Source organism: Bufo bufo, chromosome 1 (assembly GCF_905171765.1).
Source record: "Bufo bufo chromosome 1, aBufBuf1.1, whole genome shotgun sequence".
Taxonomy (NCBI): domain Eukaryota; kingdom Metazoa; phylum Chordata; class Amphibia; order Anura; family Bufonidae; genus Bufo; species Bufo bufo.
The window spans coordinates 176,994,667-177,021,937 of NC_053389.1; the positions used below are offsets into that span (position 1 = coordinate 176,994,667).

Genomic DNA, 27,271 nt, shown 5'->3' on the forward strand with positions numbered 1-27,271 from the left:
TAGCAAACGCACAATAGCAAACAGCTGACCGAATTCCTTTACCTCTTCTCAAGCAATGATCAGCAAAAACAACACAGATGAGCCAGTTGGAGACTCTAAGCCAATCTCTTGCAGTATCTCTGGAATCTCTTCTTGTCTCCTGCAATATCTCTTTACTAGTACTTAATGTAGTACTTGAAGCTAGTACTTGCAGCTAATGAATTAGGCCAGCTAATGAGTCTGTCTCTATATATACACACACTGCTTCCCAAACTCCGCCCCCAGCAACAAATGTAACACCTTAGTGAGCTAGGCTCATTAGCAAACGCACAATAGCAAACAGCTGACCGAATTCCTTTACCTCTTCTCAAGCAATGATCAGCAAAAACAACACAGATGAGCCAGTTGGAGACTCTAAGCCAATCTCTTGCAGTATCTCTGGAATCTCTTCTTGTCTCCTGCAATATCTCTTTACTAGTACTTAATGTAGTACTTGAAGCTAGTACTTGCAGCTAATGAATTAGGCCAGCTAATGAGTCTGTCTCTATATATACACACACTGCTTCCCAAACTCCGCCCCCAGCAACAAATGTAACACCTTAGTGAGCTAGGCTCATTAGCAAACGCACAATAGCAAACAGCTGACCGAATTCCTTTACCTCTTCTCAAGCAATGATCAGCAAAAACAACACAGATGAGCCAGTTGGAGACTCTAAGCCAATCTCTTGCAGTATCTCTGGAATCTCTTCTTGTCTCCTGCAATATCTCTTTACTAGTACTTAATGTAGTACTTGAAGCTAGTACTTGCAGCTAATGAATTAGGCCAGCTAATGAGTCTGTCTCTATATATACACACACTGCTTCCCAAACTCCGCCCCCAGCAACAAATGTAACACCTTAGTGAGCTAGGCTCATTAGCAAACGCACAATAGCAAACAGCTGACCGAATTCCTTTACCTCTTCTCAAGCAATGATCAGCAAAAACAACACAGATGAGCCAGTTGGAGACTCTAAGCCAATCTCTTGCAGTATCTCTGGAATCTCTTCTTGTCTCCTGCAATATCTCTTTACTAGTACTTAATGTAGTACTTGAAGCTAGTACTTGCAGCTAATGAATTAGGCCAGCTAATGAGTCTGTCTCTATATATACACACACTGCTTCCCAAACTCCGCCCCCAGCAACAAATGTAACACCTTAGTGAGCTAGGCTCATTAGCAAACGCACAATAGCAAACAGCTGACCGAATTCCTTTACCTCTTCTCAAGCAATGATCAGCAAAAACAACACAGATGAGCCAGTTGGAGACTCTAAGCCAATCTCTTGCAGTATCTCTGGAATCTCTTCTTGTCTCCTGCAATATCTCTTTACTAGTACTTAATGTAGTACTTGAAGCTAGTACTTGCAGCTAATGAATTAGGCCAGCTAATGAGTCTGTCTCTATATATACACACACTGCTTCCCAAACTCCGCCCCCAGCAACAAATGTAACACCTTAGTGAGCTAGGCTCATTAGCAAACGCACAATAGCAAACAGCTGACCGAATTCCTTTACCTCTTCTCAAGCAATGATCAGCAAAAACAACACAGATGAGCCAGTTGGAGACTCTAAGCCAATCTCTTGCAGTATCTCTGGAATCTCTTCTTGTCTCCTGCAATATCTCTTTACTAGTACTTAATGTAGTACTTGAAGCTAGTACTTGCAGCTAATGAATTAGGCCAGCTAATGAGTCTGTCTCTATATATACACACACTGCTTCCCAAACTCCGCCCCCAGCAACAAATGTAACACCTTAGTGAGCTAGGCTCATTAGCAAACGCACAATAGCAAACAGCTGACCGAATTCCTTTACCTCTTCTCAAGCAATGATCAGCAAAAACAACACAGATGAGCCAGTTGGAGACTCTAAGCCAATCTCTTGCAGTATCTCTGGAATCTCTTCTTGTCTCCTGCAATATCTCTTTACTAGTACTTAATGTAGTACTTGAAGCTAGTACTTGCAGCTAATGAATTAGGCCAGCTAATGAGTCTGTCTCTATATATACACACACTGCTTCCCAAACTCCGCCCCCAGCAACAAATGTAACACCTTAGTGAGCTAGGCTCATTAGCAAACGCACAATAGCAAACAGCTGACCGAATTCCTTTACCTCTTCTCAAGCAATGATCAGCAAAAACAACACAGATGAGCCAGTTGGAGACTCTAAGCCAATCTCTTGCAGTATCTCTGGAATCTCTTCTTGTCTCCTGCAATATCTCTTTACTAGTACTTAATGTAGTACTTGAAGCTAGTACTTGCAGCTAATGAATTAGGCCAGCTAATGAGTCTGTCTCTATATATACACACACTGCTTCCCAAACTCCGCCCCCAGCAACAAATGTAACACCTTAGTGAGCTAGGCTCATTAGCAAACGCACAATAGCAAACAGCTGACCGAATTCCTTTACCTCTTCTCAAGCAATGATCAGCAAAAACAACACAGATGAGCCAGTTGGAGACTCTAAGCCAATCTCTTGCAGTATCTCTGGAATCTCTTCTTGTCTCCTGCAATATCTCTTTACTAGTACTTAATGTAGTACTTGAAGCTAGTACTTGCAGCTAATGAATTAGGCCAGCTAATGAGTCTGTCTCTATATATACACACACTGCTTCCCAAACTCCGCCCCCAGCAACAAATGTAACACCTTAGTGAGCTAGGCTCATTAGCAAACGCACAATAGCAAACAGCTGACCGAATTCCTTTACCTCTTCTCAAGCAATGATCAGCAAAAACAACACAGATGAGCCAGTTGGAGACTCTAAGCCAATCTCTTGCAGTATCTCTGGAATCTCTTCTTGTCTCCTGCAATATCTCTTTACTAGTACTTAATGTAGTACTTGAAGCTAGTACTTGCAGCTAATGAATTAGGCCAGCTAATGAGTCTGTCTCTATATATACACACACTGCTTCCCAAACTCCGCCCCCAGCAACAAATGTAACACCTTAGTGAGCTAGGCTCATTAGCAAACGCACAATAGCAAACAGCTGACCGAATTCCTTTACCTCTTCTCAAGCAATGATCAGCAAAAACAACACAGATGAGCCAGTTGGAGACTCTAAGCCAATCTCTTGCAGTATCTCTGGAATCTCTTCTTGTCTCCTGCAATATCTCTTTACTAGTACTTAATGTAGTACTTGAAGCTAGTACTTGCAGCTAATGAATTTCTATATGGATCTCGTTTTTTTTGCAAAATTTTACAACTGAAAGAGAAAAATGTCATTTTTTTGCAAAAAAAATCGTTAAATTTCGATTAATAACAAAAAAAGTAAAAATGTCAGCAGCAATGAAATACCACCAAATGAAAGCTCTATTAGTGAGAAGAAAAGGAGGTAAAATTCATTTGGGTGGTAAGTTGCATGACCGAGCAATAAACGGTGAAAGTAGTGTAGGTCAGAAGTGTAAAAAGTGGCCTGGTCTTTCAGGGTGTTTAAGCTATGGGGGCTGAGGTGGTTAAGGTTTCATGAGCTGTAAGCCATAATCATCCAAATTATAACAAATAAAGGCTTGAAATATCTCGCTTTGCATATAATGAGTCTATCTCATATGTTAGTTTCACATTTTAAGTTGCATTACTGAAATAAATGAACTTTGCATGATATTCAAATTTTTCGAGTTTCACCTGTATGTCTTCAGGTCCACTGAGCATTCCCTCTGAGAATGTCCATACCTTCTTAAGGGAGTTAAGGGTAAAGAACACATGATCACTTACTATCTGCTCTCTGGCTTAGCCCACCACCTGTCGGCCTCTGTCACATATAATAAACCAGTGAATCATATGCACTTCAAAGATATAAACTAATCAGATGAATTGCTTTTAAAGGGGCTATGCCATGATTGATGTAAAAAATTAAAATCAGACATTATATAATACATGACAGTTTCTAACAAAGCCGGGAACCAGTCCTGTACCTCACATGGAACCAGAGATCTCCTCATCCATTGCTCCAGTTGTTCTGCTAGATTTATTTCAGACTGGCAGCTCAGAGACAAGTCCTTTTATTATGCAGCTCTCTCCCTATCACAGCTCAAAATAAATGTCCTTTCCATAACCGCTTTCTCCATATCACAGCTCAGGGGCCAGGTCCTTTCTGCTGTGGCTCTTTCTCTGTAACTGCAACAACTCCTAACAGAAGATATGACTGGTTACAGTTGAATATTTTTTAACTGAGCATGTGTGACCCCCTCAGTAAGGTGGACCCGGACAAATAAGAAGAGAATATATAGCAGTTGGAGTTCTACAGATACATTTTACTGAATTGCTTAGTGGCTATACTGCCTTTTTAATCACATGCTATTACAAAAGTATTCAGATTCAGGTGATGGTTGGAAAAATGTAGAATACTTTTTGTGGGACAACCCCTTAAAGATTATGGGTGATTGAGCAAACGCTTGTTCATCAGGTGAAAGCATCGTTGATGTGGACATCAAGATCATTGTCTCTGGGCAGCAGATCCTGCTGTGTAACCAGTGATTTGCTTCCCAGAAGAAATAAACTGTATGGGATCCAGTGTTTCCAGTTGTGATCACTTTTCCTCATACAGAGGAGATGATTGCTGCATGCAAAAGCAGCAATCACTTCTGCTAATGATCAAGCAATTATCGGGAACGTCCGAGTCGTTTAAAGTGATTGCCTGTCAGTCATCCTGTGTAAGGCAAGCTGTGATTTTGTGACTACTATTTGCAAACAGTCAATAATCCAAAATCTCCTAGAGAAGAACGTTTACCCAGACTTCACCTTTTATCTTTCTTACTGCAATCGTCTCCGAGTAGAAATCTTCACAGCTTTATTATGTAAGAAATAAATACGTCTTCAAGAAAGCAGTTATCGCCAACACAATGCAAAGTCATTTTTTTCCCTCTGTCTACCTCCTGCTCTACTAAAATTAAATGCTTTTTGGCTGTGAAATCTGAATGTTTCTCGCCAGACATCATACTGTTCCTTGACACTTCATTTCACATGAGGGTTCAGCAGTTGCTTCTGTTTGAAAATGAAATTACCTTTTGTCCTCCTCAATCTTGTTTTTACCAGTTTTCTTTCATTTCTGAGAATTACTTAGAACAATGCAGCTCACATCATACAGTACATGCTCATTAGTCACTCAGGCTGTCACTTATGATCTTGGCCGCCCTACCTTTGTCTTCACCTCTACCTCTCGGAGTGTCGTATTTTCCTGCCGTGTTGCGTTTTTCTCATGTAAAACTTTTCTTATCTGAATACTGGCTGCAAAGGAGAACAGTCTGCAGGCAATATTCTAGCACTGTGAAATGCGCTTTACTTAATCACTTAATTGCCTTATATCATATGACCCAGGACTAATGCTCCCTCTAAGCTGAGCAATCCGTAGAATAAACAGTTAAAAGGTTAATGAGGCCTCTTGACTGAAGGTTTCATTCACAATCTGATGTTTTTTCCCCCAGCAAGTACAGCATTTAATCCTCTTCTAGAATCCTCAGCTTGTAGGGAACGATGTCATTGCTAGAAAAGATCCTGGGTTAGTTGCACACAGCTGTATTACGGCTCTGTTTTGTATGGAGTCATAATAGGGCTGCCTTACAGGTGCAAGAGCCCTCTATGGCGCTTCTATATGCCTCCCATTTCATTCATAGAGAGGCATACAATACAGACATTTCTTTCTTTTGATGTCGTACTACTCATACTCTATCAAATTTTGTATGTACAATAGTATTCTTCCCAATAGGTATTACTTTTAAGGGAAAATACTCCTTTTCATATAGTATCCAAAATGTACGGCTCATACAGGCTCTACCCACTGACCTACAGGCTCCACACCAGGGGCGTAACTATAGGGGAAGCAGGGGAAGCGGCTGCTTTGGGGCCCTGACCCAGAAGGGGGCCCATCCAGGAGAAGGAGGACTAAAAGATTTTGTCAGGGCCCCTCAACAGTATTACACAATGAAATTATATACAGTGACAGTATAGATAGTGTAGAAAAAGGATGGAACAGCTGCCGGGCCTGGTCTGAGAGAGCGATCTTTACTAGCCACAGGAATGGGGGCGGCATGTAAGGAAGGGGTTGCGAAAAAATTACTGGGGGAGGGGGGCCCCATTCAAAAATTTGCTGTGGGGCCCAGTCACTTCTAGCTACGCCACAGCTCCACACACTACTATATAAGCTACGTCCACTGCCATTAAATCTCCGTGCACTACAATACAGGTTCCACGCACTGCCGTGTAGGCTCTGTGCTCTGCCATACAGGTTCACTGCACTGCCATAAAGTCTCTATGCACTCCAGTACAGGCTCTGTGGTCTGCCATATAGGCCCAAAAGTCTCCCTGCACTACAGTACAGGCTCTGTGGTCTGCCATATAGGCTCTGTGGTTTGTCATATAGGCCCAAAAGTCTCCCTGCACTACAGTACAGGCTCTGCGCACTGCCACGTAGGTTCTGTGCTCTGCTGTACAGGTTCCCTGCACTGCCATAAAGTCTCTATGCACTACAGTACAGGCTCTGCGCACTGCCACGTAGGTTCTGTGCTCTGCTGTACAGGTTCCCTGCACTGCCATAAAATCTCTATGCACTACAGTACAGGCTCCGTGCACTGCTATATAGGCTGCTGTATAGGCTCAGTGCTCTGCAATACAGGCTCCTTGCAATGCCATAAAGTCTCTATGCACTACAGTACAGGCTCTGAGCACTGCCACATAGGTTCTGTGCTCTGCTGTACAGGTTCCCTCCACTGCCATAAAATCTCTATGCACTACAGTACAGGCTCCGTGCACTGCTATATAGGCTGCTGTATAGGCTCAGTGCTCTGCAATACACGCTCCTTGCAATGCCAAAAAGTCTCTATGCACTACAGTACAGGCTCTGAGCACTGCCACGTAGGTTCTGTGCTCTGCTGTACAGGTTCGCTGCACTGCCATAAAATCTCTATGCACTACAGTACAGGCTCCGTGCACTGCTATATAGGCTGCTGTATAGGCTCAGTGCTCTGCAATACAGGCTCCTTGCAATGCCATAAAGTCTCTATGCACTACAGTACAGGCTCTGCGCACTGCCACATAGGTTCTGTGCTCTGCTGTACAGGTTCCCTGCACTGCCATAAAGTCTCTATGCACTACAGTACAGGCTCTGCGCACTGTCACGTAGGTTCTGTGCTCTGCTGTACAGGTTCCCTGCACTGCCATAAAGTCTCTATGCACTACAGTACAGGCTCTGCACACTGCTATATAGGCTGCTATATAGGCTCAGTGCTCTGCCATACAGGCTCCTTGTAATGCCATAAAGTCTCTATGCACTACAATACAGGCTCTGCGCACTGCCACGTAGGTTCTGTGCTCTGCTGTACAGGTTCCCTGCACTGCCATAAAGTCTCTATGCACTACAGTACAGGCTCTGCGCACTGCCACGTAGGTTCTGTGCTCTGCTGTACAGGTTCCCTGCACTGCCATAAAGTCTCCCTGCACTACAGTACAGGCTCTGCGTACTGCCACGTAGGTTCTGTGCTCTGCTGTACAGGTTCCCTGCACTGCCATAAAGTCTCTATGCACTACAGTACAGGCTCTGCGCACTGCCACGTAGGTTCTGTGCTCTGCTGTACAGGTTCCCTGCACTGCCATAAAATCTCTATGCACTACAGTACAGGCTCCGTGCACTGCTATATAGGCTGCTGTATAGGCTCAGTGCTCTGCAATACAGGCTCCTTGCAATGCCATAAAGTCTCTATGCACTACAGTACAGGCTCTGAGCACTGCCACATAGGTTCTGTGCTCTGCTGTACAGGTTCCCTCCACTGCCATAAAATCTCTATGCACTACAGTACAGGCTCCGTGCACTGCTATATAGGCTGCTGTATAGGCTCAGTGCTCTGCAATACACGCTCCTTGCAATGCCAAAAAGTCTCTATGCACTACAGTACAGGCTCTGAGCACTGCCACGTAGGTTCTGTGCTCTGCTGTACAGGTTCGCTGCACTGCCATAAAATCTCTATGCACTACAGTACAGGCTCCGTGCACTGCTATATAGGCTGCTGTATAGGCTCAGTGCTCTGCAATACAGGCTCCTTGCAATGCCATAAAGTCTCTATGCACTACAGTACAGGCTCTGCGCACTGCCACATAGGTTCTGTGCTCTGCTGTACAGGTTCCCTGCACTGCCATAAAGTCTCTATGCACTACAGTACAGGCTCTGCGCACTGTCACGTAGGTTCTGTGCTCTGCTGTACAGGTTCCCTGCACTGCCATAAAGTCTCTATGCACTACAGTACAGGCTCTGCACACTGCTATATAGGCTGCTATATAGGCTCAGTGCTCTGCCATACAGGCTCCTTGTAATGCCATAAAGTCTCTATGCACTACAATACAGGCTCTGCGCACTGCCACGTAGGTTCTGTGCTCTGCTGTACAGGTTCCCTGCACTGCCATAAAGTCTCTATGCACTACAGTACAGGCTCTGCGCACTGCCACGTAGGTTCTGTGCTCTGCTGTACAGGTTCCCTGCACTGCCATAAAGTCTCCCTGCACTACAGTACAGGCTCTGCGTACTGCCACGTAGGTTCTGTGCTCTGCTGTACAGGTTCCCTGCACTGCCATAAAGTCTCCCTGCACTACAGTACAGGCTCTGCGCACTGCCACGTAGGTTCTGTGCTCTGCTGTACAGGTTCCCTGCAATGCCATAAAGTCTCTATGCACTACAGTACAGGCTCCGTGCACTGCTATATAGGCTGCTGTATAGGCTCAGTGCTCTGCAATACAGGCTCCTTGCAATGCCATAAAGTCTCTCTGCACTGCAGTGCAGGCTCTGCAGACTGGCGTGTAGGCTCTGTGCTCTGTCATACAGGTTCCCTGCACTGCCATAAAGTCTCTATGCACTACAGTACAGGCTCCTTGCACTACAGTACAGGCGCTGCTCACTCCCTTGTAGGTTCTGTGCTCTGCCCTCCGTACAGGCTATTTTCAACTAACTCCAATACAACAGATCAGGATAAGGCTTCAGGCATGTGTCAGAACTGTGTGCAGGAGGCTGTATGGACACAAAAGGAGTGCCTACAGCTCCGTACACAGTAGTCCATGAGTCGCTGTATTTTGGAGATTTTCTCCAAGGGGGACTACCTTTATAATACAACATCCAAAGGAACATAGCACAATTTCTTTTTTCTGTTGAATTGACATGCAATCCAACAGAACAAAAAAAAAACTCTATGCCTCCGTACGAAATCGGAGCTATACTGACTTACAGTAAGGCCCCATACGCTTCTATGGGTGCTTAAAGGGGTTGTCCGGGTTCAGAGCTAAACCTGGACATATCCCCTTCTTTCCTCACTCAGCCCCTCTAACATGAGCATTTCATGCTCAGATGTTCTCCCTTGCCCTGCGCTGAATCGTGCAGGGCAAAGGCTTTTCCTGCAGATCCAGTGACGTACCAGGGCTCTGCTAGGTGGAGGCTTCCACCTAGCAGTGAGCCTAGTGACGTCACCTGCACTAATGGTTGGGCTTTAGCAGTACCCTAGCCTGTAAATATGATCAGCTGTTCCCGGCAGCCTCTGGGACTGAACTAGCACTTTGAATGAAACAGGAAGCACAGTTCCGCTCACAGATTAGTGGTCATGCCAGGTTACTGCAGATCAACTCTTATTCACTTCATCAGGACCCCAGAACAGTCACTACACTCGGAATGGAGTGGTGCTGGAAAACCAAGTCTAGTTTCAGATGACAACCTTTCAATGTCCATATTGCATTTGCAAGACCCAGAGCTAGTTGTAGTGAACTGAACACAGGTCACTAGAGAACTTGATAGTGATCAGTAGACTTGATGGCTAAGTTCTGAAACCAGCATAAGTCTCTGTTCCCACAAGGCTACTCGTTTTACAGAATCCCTGATGGCTATGATGGATGCATTTTCCTTTTCTCCCATTGGACACATTAGTGTGGCATGATGCTATTCTGAGTGTCTAATCATGTCAAAGTGTGAATAGAGCTTTACAAACCCAAACATTACTGGTGTCTTATAGCAGCATTATCCAGTAAATTACTGAATTTGTAGAGATCTTTTAAAGGTTAAATGGAATATATAGTGTGCCTCAGTTTTCCAGTGATAGAAGGAAAAATCATCACCAGGGACGTAACGAAGATTCATAGGGCCCCATGGCAAAATAAGATGGGGCCCCCACCACCTAGTGTAAGAAAATTAAAACAGCAGCACAAGTAGCAATAATTTAAGATATGTATAATAGCACCATATATAAGAAAACCTATATAATAGCAAAAAGCCTCCACATGGTTATTCCTCACAAAAGGTGCAACATCCTCTGGGCCCCATAAAAAGTGATATGGCTGCTATGCCTATAGTTACACCCATTTAAGGTGGCATTTATCATTTTCTCTTCTTTGCATATTGGCCACTAAAGGGAACTTGTTACTATGATTATGCAAGGATTTTTGCCAACACAGGCAAAGCTGCATTTTGCCCCCCCCCCCTTTCCTTGCTGCTCACCTGGCCCTGGTCCCGACTGCAGCAGCTGGCTTTTCCTCTGTGTGGTCCTGGTATCTTCTCTCTGCTTCAGACAATCGCTGGTTTGAGGACCGCATTTTTCTCCCTATAAGACGCACCGGCCCATAAGACGCACCTAGGTTTTAGAGGAGAATAATAAGAAAAAAGTATTTTCCATTACACCTCAGGTCAGACCAGCAATCAGACCCCCAATGTTAATCAGACCTCAGCTCACAGCCCCAATCAGACCCCCAATGTTAATCAGACCTCAGATCAGACCCCCAATGTTAATCAGACCTCAGATCAGACCCCCAATGCCTCAGATCAGCCCGCCATGTCAGCCATCAGTCCCCCATGTCAGCCATCAGCCTGCATCCATCAGCCCCTCATGTCAGCCATCATGGCCCCATGTCAGCCATCATGCCCCCATGTCAGCCATCAGCCCACCATGTCAGCCATCAGCCCCCCATGTCAGCCATCAGCCCCCATTGTCAGCCATCATGCCCCCCCATGTCAGCCATCATGCCCCCCCCATGTCAGCCATCATGCCCCCCCATGTCAGCCATCATGCCCCCCCATGTCCGCCATCATGTCCCCCCCATGTCAGCCATCAGCGCAAATAAAATAAGAAAACAACTTACCTCTCCTGCTTCTGGACGCCGCCGCTTCTCACCACCAGCGCTCTCTCTATATTCTTCCTGGTTCTCGGCTTTCAGCTTTGAAGGCTGCGCACAGTGAGGTCACATGGTGCGCAGCCCTGCACAGCAGACAGCCAAGCGGAGGACCAGGAAGCGGTAAGTACAGATCCTTCACCGCTTCCCGGGGGGGAAACTGCGTCTTATGGGGAGAAAAATACGGGGTATTTAAAAAAAAAGTTTCCGTTTTCCACCCATCCCCCCCCCCCCCCCCGTCTCTGCTCCCTAAGGCAGCTGCTTGGTCTGCCTTATTATAGCACCGGGCCTGATGCTGCAAATCTGCAAGCAGCATGTTAGAGTAACTAAAACTTTATACTAACTTTTAATATGTTGTCCCTAACCCCCTAAAAAATATTTTTCTAATATACTTTATTTATGAATTTTCTATTTTTACCATACTTTTTCATCCCTAAAGCGCACCATTCAATGGTGCGCTAAAACTCAGTTCTCCGTACACCCTGTACCCATGTACTATGCCAGGATTAGCTGAGCGGAGCGGGCTCCTGCTTCTGCCTGCTCCGCTCAGCTAAGAGAACTGCATGACAGCTCTCTTAAGCTGGGCAGAGCAGGCAGAAGCAGGAGCCCGCTCCGCTCAGCTAATCCTGGCATAGTACATGGGTACAGGGTACCCATGTACTATGCCAGCAGTTAGTAATAGTCCAGGGAGCACGGGCAGAAGTAGCAATATGCGCTCCTGCCTGTACTGTACTCACAGCTTCGCTGCTGCCCATTCATAAAATGAGTACTCCATACTCTGTACACCGCTGACAGCTCAGCGGTATATGGAGAATAGTGATGAGCGGCAGGGCCAATATTCGAATTTGCGATATTTTGTAGAATATTCATCATATATTCGCGAATTCGAGATTATATTCTTGATTGCGAAAATCGGCAATATAATATTCGCGTAATGCGCGCGAAATACCGGCGTGGATCACTTATGCTACATTTTTCAAGCTGGTATAAGTTTCCTGAGATTGCAGAAAATGGTTGGCACGGCAGAACATTAGAATAGCTTTATATACAGATAGAGTGCTCCAATATATTTGCGCTTGCGAATTTTCGGCAATAGTGAGGGGTAGGCAACTTTTCTATTGGTTGCTAATGATGTTGCTAAGCAGTGACAAAGCCTTCTCATTGGCCCACAAGCTAGAAGAAGGGAGGGATCATCACCTGATGTGTACTGTGTCAAAAAACAAACAAAAAAAAACACGAATGTTCGATTTTCTGAAAATATAGAGCTATATTCTAAATATTTGCAAATTCTCAAAGTGCCGATATTCGTGATTAAAATTTGCTATTCAAATATTCGCGCTCAACACTAACGGAGAACTGAGTTTTAGCGCACCACTGAATGGTATGCTTTAGGCCCCTTTCCCACGGGCGAGTATTCCGCGCGGATGCGATGCGTGAGGTGAACGCATTGCACCCGCACTGAATACCGACCCATTCATTTCTATGGGGCTGTGCACATGAGCGGTGATTTTCACGCATCACTTATGCGTTGCGTGAAAATCGCAGCATGCTCTATATTCTGTATATTTTTCACGCAACGCAGGCCCCATAGAAGTGAATGGGGTTGCGTGAAAATCGCAAGCATCCGCAGGCAAGTGCGGATGCGGTGCGATTTTCACGCACGGTTGCTAGGAGACGATCGTGATGGAGACCCGATCATTATTATTTTCCCTTATAACATGGTTATAAGGGAAAATAATAGCATTCTGAATACAGAATGCAAAGTAAAACAGCGCTGGAGGGGTTAAAAAAAATAAATAAATAATTTAACTCACCTTAGTCCACTTGATCGCGTAGCCCGGCATCTCCTTCTGTCTCCTTTGTTGAATAGGACCTGTGGTGAGCATTAAGTACAGTTACAGGACCTTTGATGATGTCACTCCGGTCATCACATGGTACGTCACATGATCTTTTACCATGGTGATGGATCATGTGATGACCGGAGTGACGTCATCAAAGGTCCTGTAACTGTACTTGATGCTCACCACAGGTCCTATTCAACAAAGGAGACAGAAGGAGATGCCGGGCCGCGATCAAGTGGACTAAGGTGAGTTAAATCATTTATTTATTTATTTTTAACGCCTCCAGCGCTGTTTTACTTTGCATTCTGTATTCAGAATGCTATTATTTTCCCTTATAACCATGTTATAAGGGAAAATAATAATGATCGGGTCTCCATCCCAATCGTCTCCTAGCAACCGTGCGTGAAAATCGCACCGCATCCGCACTTGCTTGCGAATGCTTGCGATTTTCATGCAACCCTATTCACTTCTATAGGGCCTGCGTTGCGTGAAAAAACGCAGAATATAGAGCATGCTGCGATTTTCACGCAATGCATAAGTGATGCGTGAAAATCACCGCTCATGTGCACAGCCCCATAGAAATGAATTGGTCGGTATTCAGTGCGGGTGCAATGCGTTCACCTCACGCATCGCATCCGCGCGGAATACTCGCCCGTGTGAAAGGGGCCTTAGGGATGAAAAAGTATGGTAAAAATAGAAAATTAATAAATAAAGTACCGGTATATTAGAAAAATATTATTTAGGGGGTTAGGGACAACATATTAAAAGTTAGTATAAAAGTTTAGTTACTCATTAAAGAAAAGGAGAAGCTGAGTAGATTAATATATAGTATTATGGAAAAATATTCAGTAAACTTATATTTCATTCAAATCTCTGTTCGTTCTGGTCTTTGAAGTCCAGGAGGCGGTCCTATCAGTGATTGCCAGCAATCTCTGTATACACAGCCATAGCGGGAAGGCTGTCAATCACTGATAGAACCGCCTCTTGACTTCAAAGCCCAGAATGAGCAGGAATTTAAATAAATTTATTAAAGTTTAGCTGAATCATTTTCCAGAAAAAAAATAAAATAAAGGGAACACTTAAACAACACATTGTAACTCAAAGTCAATCACACTTCTGTGAAATCAAACTGTCCACTTAGGAAGCAACACTGAGTGACAATCAAGGTGGTGACCACAGACCACTTCTCAGTTCCTATGCTTCCTGGCTGATGTTTTGGTCACTTTTGAATGCTGGCAGTGCTTTCACTCTAGTGGTAGCATGAGACGTAGTCTACAACCCACACAAGTGGCTCAGGTAGTGCAGCTTATCCAGGATGGCACATCAATGCGAGTTGTGGCAAGAAGGTTTGCTGTGTCTGTCAGCGTAGTGTCCATAGCATGGAGGCGCTACCAGGAGACAGGCCAGTACATCAGGAGACGTGGAGGAGGCCGTAGGAGGGCAACAACCCAGCAGCAGGACCGCTACCTCCGCCTTTGTGCAAGGAGGAACAGGAGGAGCACTGCCAGAGCCCTGCAAAATGACCTCCAGCAGGCCACAAATGTGCATGTGTCTGCTCAAACGGTCAGAAACAGACACCATGAGGGTGATATGAGGGCCCGACGTCCATAGGTGGAGGTTGTGCTTACAGCCCAACACCGTGCAGGACGTTTGGCATTTGCCAGAGAACACCAAGATTGGCACTGGCGCCCTGTGCTCTTCACAGATGAAAGCAGGTTCACACTGAGCACATGTGACAGACGTGACAGAGTCTGGAGACGCCGTGGAGAACGTTCTGCTGCCTGCAACATCCTCCAGCATGACCGGTTTGGCATTGGGTCAGTAATGGTGTGGGGTGGCATTTCTTTGGAGGGCCGCACAGCCCTCCATGTGCTCGCCAGAGGTAGCCTGACTGCGATTAGGTACCGAGATGAGATCCTCAGACCCCTTGTGAGACCATATGCTGGTGCGGTTGGCCCTGGGTTCCTCCTAATGCAAGACAATGCTAGACCTCATGTGGCTGGAGTGTGTCAGCAGTTCCTGCAAGACGAAGGCATTGATGCTATGGACTGGCCCGCCCGTTCCCCAGACCTGAATCCAATTGAGCACATCTGGGACATCATGTCTCGCTCTATCCACCAACGTCACGTTGCACCACAGACTGTCCAGGAGTTGGCAGATGCTTTAGTCCAGGTCTGGGAGGAGATCCCTCAGGAGACCGTCCGCCACCTCATCAGGAGCATGCACAGGCGTTGTAGGGAGGTCATACAGGCATCTGGAGGCCACACACACTACTGAGCCTCATTCTGACTTGTTTTAAGGACATTACATCAAAGTTGGATCAGCCTGTAGTGTGTTTTTCCACTTTAATTTTGAGTGTGACTCCAAATCCAGACCTCCATGGGTTGAAAAATTTGATTTCCATTTTTAAATTTTTGTGTGATTTTGTTGTCAGCACATTCAACTATGTAAAGAACAAAGTATTTCAGAAGAATATTTAATTAACTCAGATCTAGGATGTGTTATTTTTGTGTTCCCTTTATTTTTTTGAGCAGTGTATATATCCATCTGCTCAGCTCCTCATGCTCTTTCTAATACACCTTGTATTTCAATTTCTCACTATTTGCAATATCTCGTTTGTCAGTTCATGTTGAAATGGGGAAAACATACAGAATAATAACGTTTTTAATGTCTTTTTTTTTATAGGTGCAACCAGATGTTGAAGACCTGGATCCTTCTCTATTAGATGGAAAAGAAGAAAAGCCACAGGAGAAGTTAGGAAAGCTGCAGTACTCCCTGGACTATGACTTCCAAACTGGACAGGTACGGATAAATTGAGTTCTAACTAGGACACTAGTACTGGCATAAGTTGCCTGAAACAATGCAATTATTATATACTGTTTAATTCATTTTTTTATGCTGACCTAAAGTTGGTTGGCTTATAAATTCATATGCGTAAACAGATGTCTGCCTGTTCTCTACACTTTAACTCTATGAGAGGGCGGATAAACGATTATGGATGATCGTACATAAAGATGTAGATTAGAGATGAGAGAAGTTTTGAAAAATTTGATTTGGCAGCTATGCAAAATATCAAAAATAAATTTGATTCATTATTAAACAATTTGTCACAAATCACTATAAATCAGGTTTACCCAGGCCAATCTGCCTAAAAGTAAAAGTGGCCTGTAATACTGACGCACAGCAACTCTACAGCTAACAGAAAGGATCAACTATGAATATTGGTGCACTGCACACTTATGTACACGGCGAAAAATTTGACTTGCTTGTAATACTGACCGTACAGTAACTCTACAGCTAACAGAATGGATTAGCTCTTGGTGCACTGCACAGTTATGTACACGGCGATAAATTGTAGCAGAGTCTGTGGTTCAGCAGTCTCCTACGCTCTCCCTCCACACTCCCTGCAGTCTCCCTCTTCAATATTGTCCTACACTTTATTAAGAGTTTGAAGCAGCACTGTCTCTAGTGCATGAGCGTCTTGTCATGTCTCTCCCTATGCTCAGCTCACAGGAAAATGGTGGCGACCAAGCGGAATGAGGGTTTTATAAGGCTCTGCCTAGCAGTGACGGCATTATGGGTGATCTCACATTCCCGGGCTTTTCTCCTCTACACTTACTTTCACTTTCTAATGCGTGCAGCTACTATTTTAAGAAAACAAATTCGTAAACTGCGAAACGCAATGAAATTCGGATTTGTTTTCCTAAACTTCGGACCGAATTCCACTTTGGATGCTTCAATTCTCTCAACACTAATATAGATCATACAGTTAGTGGACAATTTAATACATCATCATTATGAGCAAAATATCTGGCCAAGTGAATGGATCCTAAGTAATTGAGGTCTCTTTGGGACACAGTACATTGGGCACACAATGGCTGGAGAACTGTATATCGGCCACTATGTGACTGGGGCTGGTTGCTATACCAGTCATACAATGACAGTCATCGAAAAAATTCACTGTACTAGACTGTCTTGCCACAAGGTAAATATTTTCCAACTGGATAATGTGTCCAGTGGTAGAATAATCCACAATTATCCCCTTAAGAATAGCATGATTTATTTCATTTTATCAATACAACGTTTTAAAAGCCGTAACAATTTTATTTTTCCATTGCCATAGCTGTAATGAGGGCTTCTTTTGTGCAGGTTGAGTATTCATTTTCAGTGGCACCAATTTTGGGTACTTATAATGTATTTTTGACGCATTTCCACTGTAGTTATTTGGAACTGGTATTTTACCATGCAGTGTTGTGATTACAACAACAATCCCAAAATTATATCATTTTTTAAAATACAGCATTCACAGTGCAGGATATATAACCTGTGACTATTACAGCACAGGTTGTTGTGGATGTGGTAATGGCAAAAATCTATAGTTTTTGTGATCACTTAAAAATATTTTGTGTGAAGAAATAAGGGTTTTGAGAAAACCAGTTACCTAATGAAATCTAGACTATGTCATAGAGGCTTACATGACTGACTTCTAATGTCACAATTTTAAAGCGTAAGAACATAAACTCTTTATGATGTCACAACAGCTTACCTAACTAAAACTCACCTGTGATGTCACAGCAGCTTACCTGAGTAAAGCTTACTTGTGATGTCATAGCAGCTTATCTGACCTAAACTCATGTGATGTCACAGCAGCTTACCTGAGTAAAACCCACCTGTGATGTCACAGCAGCTTACCTGAGTAAAACCCACCTGTGATGTCACAGCAGCTTACCTGGGTAAAGCTTACTTGTGATGTCATAGCAGCTTATCTCACCTAAACTCATGTGATGTCGCAGCATCTTACCTGAGTAAAACTCACTTGTGATGTCGAAGCAGCTTATCTAACTAAAACCCAGTTGTGATGTCACAGCAGCTTACCTGGATTGGGTTAAAATAGCGCTCTGTTTTTTCACATATTTGGTTTTATACCTTGTGTTTTAGATAAGTAATTTCATTAGCCCTTTATTCTGTCATTGGGGCGAAATAGCGGTCTGATACTGCTGCTATTGGGGTGTCCACATTGTTTTATTGTTTTGTGATGTCACAGTGGCTTACCTGACTGAAACTCATTTGTGATGTCACAGCAGATTGCAAAGAAAGAAATGGAGGTTAGCCAGCACATCCTTGTGCACAGGTTCACATTGCCATGGCTGAAAGCACAAAAGCAAAAACAAACAATGCAACAGCACTCTGCAAACACATAATAAAGTAAATACAGTCGTGCCATACTTAATATAGAAAATGTACTAGTGCTAATGCTACATTATAAATGTGAAATTCTAGGCAAGTACATTTTGTACAAAATTATTTGCACCACTGGCAAGGCGATCTCTTTAGGACAGGAACCCACACTAAATACTACCTCCGCTGGCGCCATACTGGCCTCCATTGAATTCAGGGAATGCAGGTTCTATATTCATGCTGAGCCCACACTATGTTATACCTCTTTTGGTGCCACAATGGCCTCCATTAAATTCAGGGAATGTAGGTCACGCATGCTGAGCCCACACTGTATTTTACCTCCTCTGGTTGCCTCCAATAAATGCAGGGGGAGCAGGCTACAGTTTTATACCTGCGCTAATTAAAATCAGCCTATGGGACAGACTGGTTAATTAGGAGTGCACAACCAATGGAGTCAACCACACCTCCAATGCAGACTGCAAAGAAAGAAATCGGGGTTAGGTTACTTTCACATCTTCACTTTCCCTTTCCGCTATTGAGATCTGTCATAGGAATTGGAATTCCTATCAATCAAACGCTAAGGGGCCGGAAATGGGGTGGGGCACGCTTGACTTCAGGCGAGAAAGCCGCTGCCCCCTTGACTTCAAGACTATCGTTTACATAGCGCACCCAGTTGAATAAAAGTTTTTTCAGACTTTTGGCGAATTGTACAGAAAAGACACAGACACCTTTATAATCATGCTACAGGCTGCAATAAGGTACTGCTGGCGGTTTGATATGCATTTTCTAGGTGACAGGTTCACTTTAAATAAATAGAAACACTGCTGGAACTGTTTGTGCCAGGTAACAGATTGTCTGTAGGTATATTCATGGTTCTATGCTGGGCAGCTTTCATAGTAACATAGTATATAAGGCCGATCCAGTGTCCATCCAGTTCGGCCTGTCATCCTGCAAGTTGATCCAGAGGAAGGCAAAAAAAAAAAACTGTGAGGTAGAAGCCAATTTTCCCCACTTTAGGGGAATAAAAAATTCCTTCCCGACTCCAATCAGGCAATCAGATAACTCCCTGGATCAACGACCCCTCTCTAGTAGCTATAGGCTGTGATATTATTACGCTCCAGAAATACATCCAGGCCCCTCTTGAATTCCTTTATTGTACTCAAAATCACCACCTCCTCAGGCAGAGAGTTCCATAGTCTCACTGCTCTTACCGTAAAGAATCCTCTTCTATGTTTGTGTACAAACCTTCTTTCCTCCAGACGCAGAGGATGTCCCCTCGTCACAGTCACAGTCCTGGGGATATGAATAGATGATGGGATAGATCTCTGTACTGACCCCTGATATATTTATACATAGTAATTAGATCTCCCCTTTTTTCTAAAGTGAATAACCCTAATTTTGATAATCTTTCAGGGAACTGTAGTTCCCTTATTCCAGTTATTACTTTAGTTGCCCTCCTCTGGACCTTCTCCAGCTCTGCTATGTCTGCCTTGTTTAAAGGAGTCCAGAACTGTACACAGTACTCCATGTGTGGTCTGACTAGCGATTAGTAAAGTGGTAGGATTATGTTCTTATCACGGGCATCAATGCCCCTTTTGATGCAAACCATTATCTTATTGGCCTTGGCAGCAGCTGCCTGACACTGGTTTTTGCAGCTTAGTTTGCTGTTTAAATAAAATTCCTAGATCCTTTTCCATGTCAGTGTTGCCGAGTGTTTTATCATTTAGTTTGTACGGGTGACTTGCATTATTCCTTCCCATGTGCATAACTTTACATTTGTCAGTGTTAAACCTCATCTGCCACTTATCTGCCCAAGTCTCCAATCTATCCAGATCCCTCTGTAGTAGTATACTGTCCTCATCAGTGTTAATTACTTTACACAGTTTAGTGTCATCTGCGATAAATGATACTTTACTATGCAAGCCTTCTACAAGATCATTAATAAATATATTGAAGAGGATAGGGCCCAATACTGACCCCTGAGGTACTCCACTAGTGACAGTGACCCAATCTGAGTGTGTACCGTTAAGAACACCCTCTGTTTTCTATCATTGAGACAGTTACTTACCCACTTACAGACGTTTTCTCACAGTCCGAGCATTCTCATTTTATATACTAACCTTTTATGTGGTACAGTGTCAAATGTTTTGGAGAAGTCCAGATATACGACATCCATTGATTCGCCGCTGTCAAGTCTAGAACTTACCTCCTCATAGAAACAGATTAAATTAGTTTGGCATGACCGATCTCTCATGAAGCCATGCTGATATGGCGTTATTTGCTTATTTCCATTGAGATGCTCCAAGATAGCATCTCTTAGAAAACCTTCAAACAGTTTACCCACAACAGATGTTAAACTTACCGGCCTATAGTTTCCAGGCTCTGTTTTTGGACCCTTTTTGAATATTGGCACCACATTTGCTATGCGCCAATCCTGTGGGACATTCCCTGTCAGTATGGAGTCCGCAAATATCAGAAATAAGGGTCTGGCTATGACATTACTTAATTCCCTTAGGATACGGGGATGTTTCCCATATTATATGAATAAATGTTCTAACAGAATAAATAAAGAAGCAATTTACTATGGCACTCATCTATAAAGATTTCTGTTAGAAGTTCAGCATCATTACGGTTTCTACATGTTTGTTTGTTTTTTTCATAGCAAAAACTGGATACTGATCACAGGCAATGAAAGGATTAAACACCATTAGAAACTCTCCCACCTCTAATCCAGTTGCAGTATAGAAACCATGGCTTTTAGGATATTGCTATGGAATCATGTGAATGTGCCAATTAAAGTTGGCCATAGATGTACAGGTTAACCTGTCATGTTGCAAACATTTAGCGCATGTGTAACACCTGTAGGTAGGGACAGACACAGAAAGTGAGCTCTGACGTAGAACCCAGCCCACGTTCCCTACCTACTTGCAGTACAAGCCCTAAGTAGTAAGACCGCAACTGGATGTCCTTATTCTTCTAAGGTGCAGAGACACAAAAACACCAAGAGACAAAACAACACAAAAACAAGGTCATATAAAAATGGGTCAGAACCAGAGAGGATATTCAGTACCAAACGAGAGACAGAGAGTGGTCAGAAGACAAGCCAGGGTCAGAGGAACAAGCAATCCATAAAGCACAGGAACCAGGAACACAGCTAGTGAGTCAGAGATTATCACTGACACTGGTGTATGGCCAGGAAGGGGTTTAACTAGAGCACTGAGTTCTAGGATCAGAACCTGATAGGTCCATGACTTGGTGCTCCATTAGTCAGAAACACTAGCACACAGAAATAGAGCAGCTGAGCAATCAGCCCACTGCTAATCGTTTCCAGTACACATCCGCTGCAGGGAGAATTAGAGCATTGCATCCTGTTGCTAAGGATGCTGTCGCATCACTAGGGGATCCCGCCACCAGAGCCCGGAAAGGTGAGTTTGTGACAGCATGGTTGGAAATGATCGTTTTCTTGATGTTCAGCTCCTTCTTCATCAACCTTCTGCAATATCTGGGCTTGTTTGACCAGTTCTACTCAATTTAGAAATGATCAACTCCAGTGCAAGTGTTCAAAGATAGTGCACCTGAACACTGGTGTCAAGGGGGCCCGATATCCACCTGTGACATAGGAAGACGCCAGGAGCTTTAAAGGTCTTTTCCAGGGTTTTGCCAAAATTCTAGCTTTCAGGAAACCTGTGGAAGACAATTCCCCAGTCTGGGCTGTGCTTGTGTGACCGTCTGACTGTGATTTCGGTCTCTTCTGCTGCTAGCATATCAACCAGATCTGCTTCTGTGTCTTCCTGTTCAGCAGCATGTATATTTTGCCATTGCTTTCCTATGGAAAAAGAGACAAAATACATGATGTTTAATTAGAAGCTGTATTTTATGAAGGTAATCGCTATTATAAGATTTGCATCTAGTGGCGAATATCTTAAAAAAAATGGCCTCATGCACACGACCGTGCAGTTTTTTGCGGTCCGCGTGCCTTCCGCAATTAACGGAACGGGCGGCCCATTGTAGAAATGCCTATTCTTGTCCGCAAAACGGACAAGAATAGGACATGTTATATTTTTGCGGGGCCACGGAACTGAGCAACGGATGCAGACAGCACACGGAGTGCTGTCCGCATCTTTTGTGGCCCCATTGAAGTGAATGGGTTCGCACCCGAGCCGCAAAAACTGAGGCTCGGATGCGGACCCTCATGTGCATGAGGCCTATGGCTGAGTACAGGTAGCCTATAGCTCCATAGTACAGAGTCATAGGGATTCCATGGCCCACCATGCACGAAGCACTATGAGACACCTTTGACTGAAATTGTATTCTGATGGAGAATTAAAATATATGCACTTTTACTAACATAAAAAAACTGGAAGGAGTAGAAGTTGGTTGGCCCTATTCCTCCAGTGTGCACAATTTTAAGTGATGCAGCTCAGTTGCTCATTGACTCCAAATGTAAGATCTCTCTTATTTGACTTTTACACATTTTTCATGTTACACCGACAAACAAATATATTTTTGTGGGATTTTATGTGATAGACCAACACAAAGTAGCAAGTACTGTATGTGTGAACTGAAAGGAAAATTATACATGGTTTTCAAAAATGTTAATAAATAAAAATCTGTAAAGTGTAGCGTGCATTTGTATTCAGCCCTTCTGAGTCAATACTTTGTAGGACCAGCTTTCGCTGCAATTACAGCTGCGCATCTAGAGGCTGAAATTTTTGCCCCTTCTTCTTAGCAAAATAATTCAAGCTCAGTCGGAATGGATGGAGAACCTCTGTGAACAGCAATTTTCAAGCCTTGCCACAGATTCTCAATGGGATTTAGGTCTGGACTTTGACTGAGCCATTCTAATACATGAATATGCTTTGATCTAAACCATTCCATGGTAGCTCCGGCTTTATGTTTAGGGTTGTTGTCCTGCTGGTAGGTGAAGCTCCACCCCAATCTCAAGTCTTTTGCAGCATCTCCCAGGTTTTCCTGCAGGATTGCCCTTTAGCTCCATCTATCTTCCCATCAACTCTGACCAGCTTTCCTGTCCCTGCTGAAGAAAAGCATCCCCACAACATGATGCTGCCACCACCATGTTTCACAGTGGGGATGGTGTGTTCTGGGTGATGTGCAGTGCTAGTTTTCCATCACACATAGTGGTTTGCATTTAGGCCAAAAAGTTAAACTTTAGTCTCATCTGACCAGAGAAGCTTCTTTTACATGTTTGATGTGTTCCCTACATGGCTTGTGGCAAACTTCAGACGGGACTTCTTATGGCCTGTTTTCTAACATGGCTTTCTTCTTGCCACTCTTCCATAAAGGCCAGATTTGTGGAGTACACGACTAGTAGTTGTCCTGTGGACAGATTCGCCCGCCTGAGCTGTGCATCTCTACAGCTCCTACAGAGTGACCATGGGCCTCTTGGCTGCTTCTCTAATTAGTGCTGTCCTTGCTTGGGCTGTAAGTTTAGGTGGACAGCCATGTCTTGGTAGGTTTGCAGTTGTGGCATACTGATGGATTGAACAGTGCTCCGTGAGATGTTTGGAGTTTGGGATATTTTTTTCTAACCTAACCCTGTTTTACATTTCTCCACAACTTTATCTCTCACCTGTCTGGTGTGTTCCTTGGTTTTCATGATGCTGTTTGATCACTAATGTTCTCTAACAAACCTGAGAGGCCTTCACAGAACAGCTGTAGTTACAGTATGCTGAGAATAAAGTACACACAGGTTGACTCTATTTACTAATTAGGTGACGTCTAAAGGCAATTGGTCACAGTGGACTAGGGGTATCAGAGTAACAAAAATAACATTTTATTTACTAAAATTTTTGAAAACCATTTATCATTTTCTTTTCACTTCACACATACTTGGTACTTTGTTTTGGTCTATCACATAAAATCCTGATAAAATACATTTAAGTTTGTGGGTATAAAGTAAAAAAATCTGGAAAGGTTCAAGGGGTATGCATACTTTGTCATTGCACTGTACCTTCCACAAGGATGAGTGGGTCTAAATATTGCAATGAAAACATTTCCCAGACCATAACACTGCCACCACCAGATTATGTTAGTCCAGAAATGGTTGCAGGTTGTTTTTTTTTTTATGTTTCTTGCCTGACATGCCAACGTCCATCTTTTCGATGGAGCAGAAAACTTGAATAATTGGAGAAGGTAACCCTTTGCCAATCAGCCGAGGTCCAATTTTGATATTGTAAAAATTTATGTCATTTCTGCCAATGCAACTTTGTTAGCAGAGGTGCAGTAACCATCTGCCTGCTTTAGCACACCATACGCAGTAGGGTTCGCTGAACTGTTGTTCTAGACACACGTCTGGTAGCCTCCTTGTTTATTTTGGTGGTGAGCTGATCCACTGTAGCGTGTATTTTCTGAGCTATGTATTTTCTTTGTTTCAGCTGGTTGTAGGAATAATACAAGCTGCAGATTTACCAGCATTGGACATTGGTGGGACTTCTGACCCCTACGTCAAAGTATTTCTCCTGCCAGATAAAAAGAAGAAGTATGAAACAAAAGTGCATCGCAAGACTCTCAATCCAACCTTCAATGAGTCTTTCACCTTTAAGGTAAACATTTATCCGCTATTTTTAAAAATTTGCAATCATTAGAGCCAAATGTATGCAGTTTAACTTGTTAGAAAAAACTATCCAATTAACTCATTTGGACATCATTGATAGAGATTAGCGAATTTCAGGTTATGAAATTCGTTCAAGCTTCGTTTACTGGTAAAAGCAGAATTGCATTATGGATTCCGTTACCACGGACCATAAGGTAATTCTATGATGGAATGCACCTTGCACCACCATGAATGGAGAGATGGCTGCACATGCACATTTCTCTCTATTCACTTCTATGGGAGTTACAAAAATAGCCGAGTAAGTCTAGGTGTAGCCTTAAACTAAAATGTCTCTGAAGGGAAGCTTTATCAATGATTGGAGATGAGCGAATTTCATATATTGAAATTCGTTCACGCTTCGTTTACTGGTAAAAGATTAATTGCGTTATGGATTCCGTTGCCATGGACCATAACGTAATTCTATGACGGAATGCATAATGGAATGCCTTTAGAGTCATTCCATTATTCATTCCGTTATATTAGAAGTCTATGGGCTGCAAAACAAATCCGTCCCGTTTCCGTTATGCAGGACCATAGACTTCTATTATAACGGAATGAATAATGGAAGGCCTCTAAAGGCATTCCATTATGCATTCCGTCATAGAATTACGTTATAGCAGAGAGAGAGACCGTGCTGACTTTTTATAACCTTATCACATTTATCCTTTTTTTCAAAACTGATCCCTGTGACAGGCTGACACAGTGATAACATGCCCCGAGAAAACTTTGGTTGGTCTCCAGGATCTTCCCTGTAACTGCCGCTGTCTAATAACAGCATGGTCGCTGCAATCTGTTGGCGTCATGGGGCACCAGCAGATTGTAAAGTAACTTGCCGCTTTTATACTTCAGGTTACAGTTAACTGCCTACCACCACAAACCACAACATAAATAGTCATGCGGGCGGTAGGTGAGTGGTTAAAGGGCTTTTATGAGAATTTATATTTATAACATATCCACTGGATAGGTAATCAATATTAGATCAGCGGGAGTCTGACACCTGGGACACCCACTGATCAGCTGCTAGAAGAGGCCAGCACGGAGTGCCATGGCCTCTCCCTAGGCCATGTGATGTCACAGTACATCGGTCACATAGTCTAGTTCAGTGATGGCTAACCTCCGGCTAACTCATTCAAGTTAATGAGGCTGAGCTGCAATACCAAGCGCGGCCGATATACAATGTATAGCACTGTGCCTAGAAAACTGCCAGCAGCTGGCTGCGCTAACCAGAGCTACAGTGTGTGAAGCGGCTCGCTGAAACAGCTGATCGGGGCATAAGGGCATGTCATAATTTTCAATTCCTGGATAACTCCTTCACAACAAATTCTGGACAACAGATTTAAGTTTTTACTTTAAAGCGGTTGTCTCACTTTTTTATATATTGTCTACATCTTTCATGTAGACAAAGTTAATACAAGGTACGTACTAATGTATTGTTATTATCCACATTGCCGCCCTTGCTGGCTTGATTCATTTTTCTATTGCATTATATACTGCTCATATCTAGGAGTTATGACCACCCTTTAATCCAGAAGTCAGCAAAGGAGGCAAAATGGACAATCACAATGCATAAGTAATTTTTGCAAAACGTGATGTCTTGAGGAGTTGTTGCCGCTTCCCAGACCTCGTTTTCTCCACCAGATTACTGTTGAGCAGGACTGTCTTAAAGGGGTTGTCCGGGTTCAGAGCTGAACCCGGACATACCCTTTTTTTCACCCAGACAGCCCCCCTGAGGCTAGCATCGGAGCATCTCATGCTCCGATGCATTCCGGTGCCCTGCGCTAAATCGCGCAGGGTACAGGCCGCCCCCGGCAGTGTGTTCGGTGACGTCACTGGCTCTGAGGGGCGGGCTTTATCTCTGCCCTAGCCATTTTACTGGCTAGGGCAGAGCTAAATCCCGCCCATCAGTGCCGGTGACGTCACAGGGGTTCCTGTCAGCCCCATGGAGAGCCCCGGTACGTCACCGGAACTCCTAAAAATGCCTTTGCCCTGTGCAATTTAGCGCAGGGCAAAGGAGAGCATCGCAGCATGAACTGTAAGGGGGGGCTGCCGGGGTGAAAATGGAGGGATGTCCAGGTTCAGCTCTGAACCCGGACAACCCCTTTAAGCTGCCCTCAAAGCCTTTAACAAACTGTCTTCTCTGTTTCCCAACAGATTGTGTCTTTCCTATACAGATGGCTCATGAGCATGCCACTAACTTACTTATTTTTTGCCCAGTTATACTTAATTTTTATATCAATTTTGCATAAATTGTCATTTCAACGTTTGTCTTTCATCCAGATTCCTTATGCAGAACTTGGAGGAAAGACATTAGTGATGTCGGTATATGATTTTGATCGATTCTCTAAACATGATGCCATTGGTGAAGCCCGAGTACATATGAACACCGTGGACCTGGCTCATGTCATTGAGGAATGGCAGGATCTCCAGTCTGCTGAAAAAGAAGAGGTAATTAGTCGTATGGTAGTCCATAAATGGTGGCCAATATAGAACCTTGTTG

The 27,271-nt window shown here is 43.7% G+C and overlaps 1 protein-coding gene across 1 annotated transcript in view; it reads left to right on the forward strand.

Moving 5' to 3' along the window:
- SYT5 (synaptotagmin 5) overlaps nt 1–27,271 on the forward strand; it is a 124,364-nt gene that overhangs the window by 50,431 nt on the left and 46,662 nt on the right. Inside the window, exons 3-5 of the mRNA XM_040415578.1 lie at nt 15,669–15,785; nt 24,557–24,724; nt 27,052–27,219. Of these exons, the coding sequence (XP_040271512.1) occupies nt 15,669–15,785; nt 24,557–24,724; nt 27,052–27,219 (453 nt within the window). The remainder of the gene's footprint in view (nt 1–15,668; nt 15,786–24,556; nt 24,725–27,051; nt 27,220–27,271) is intronic.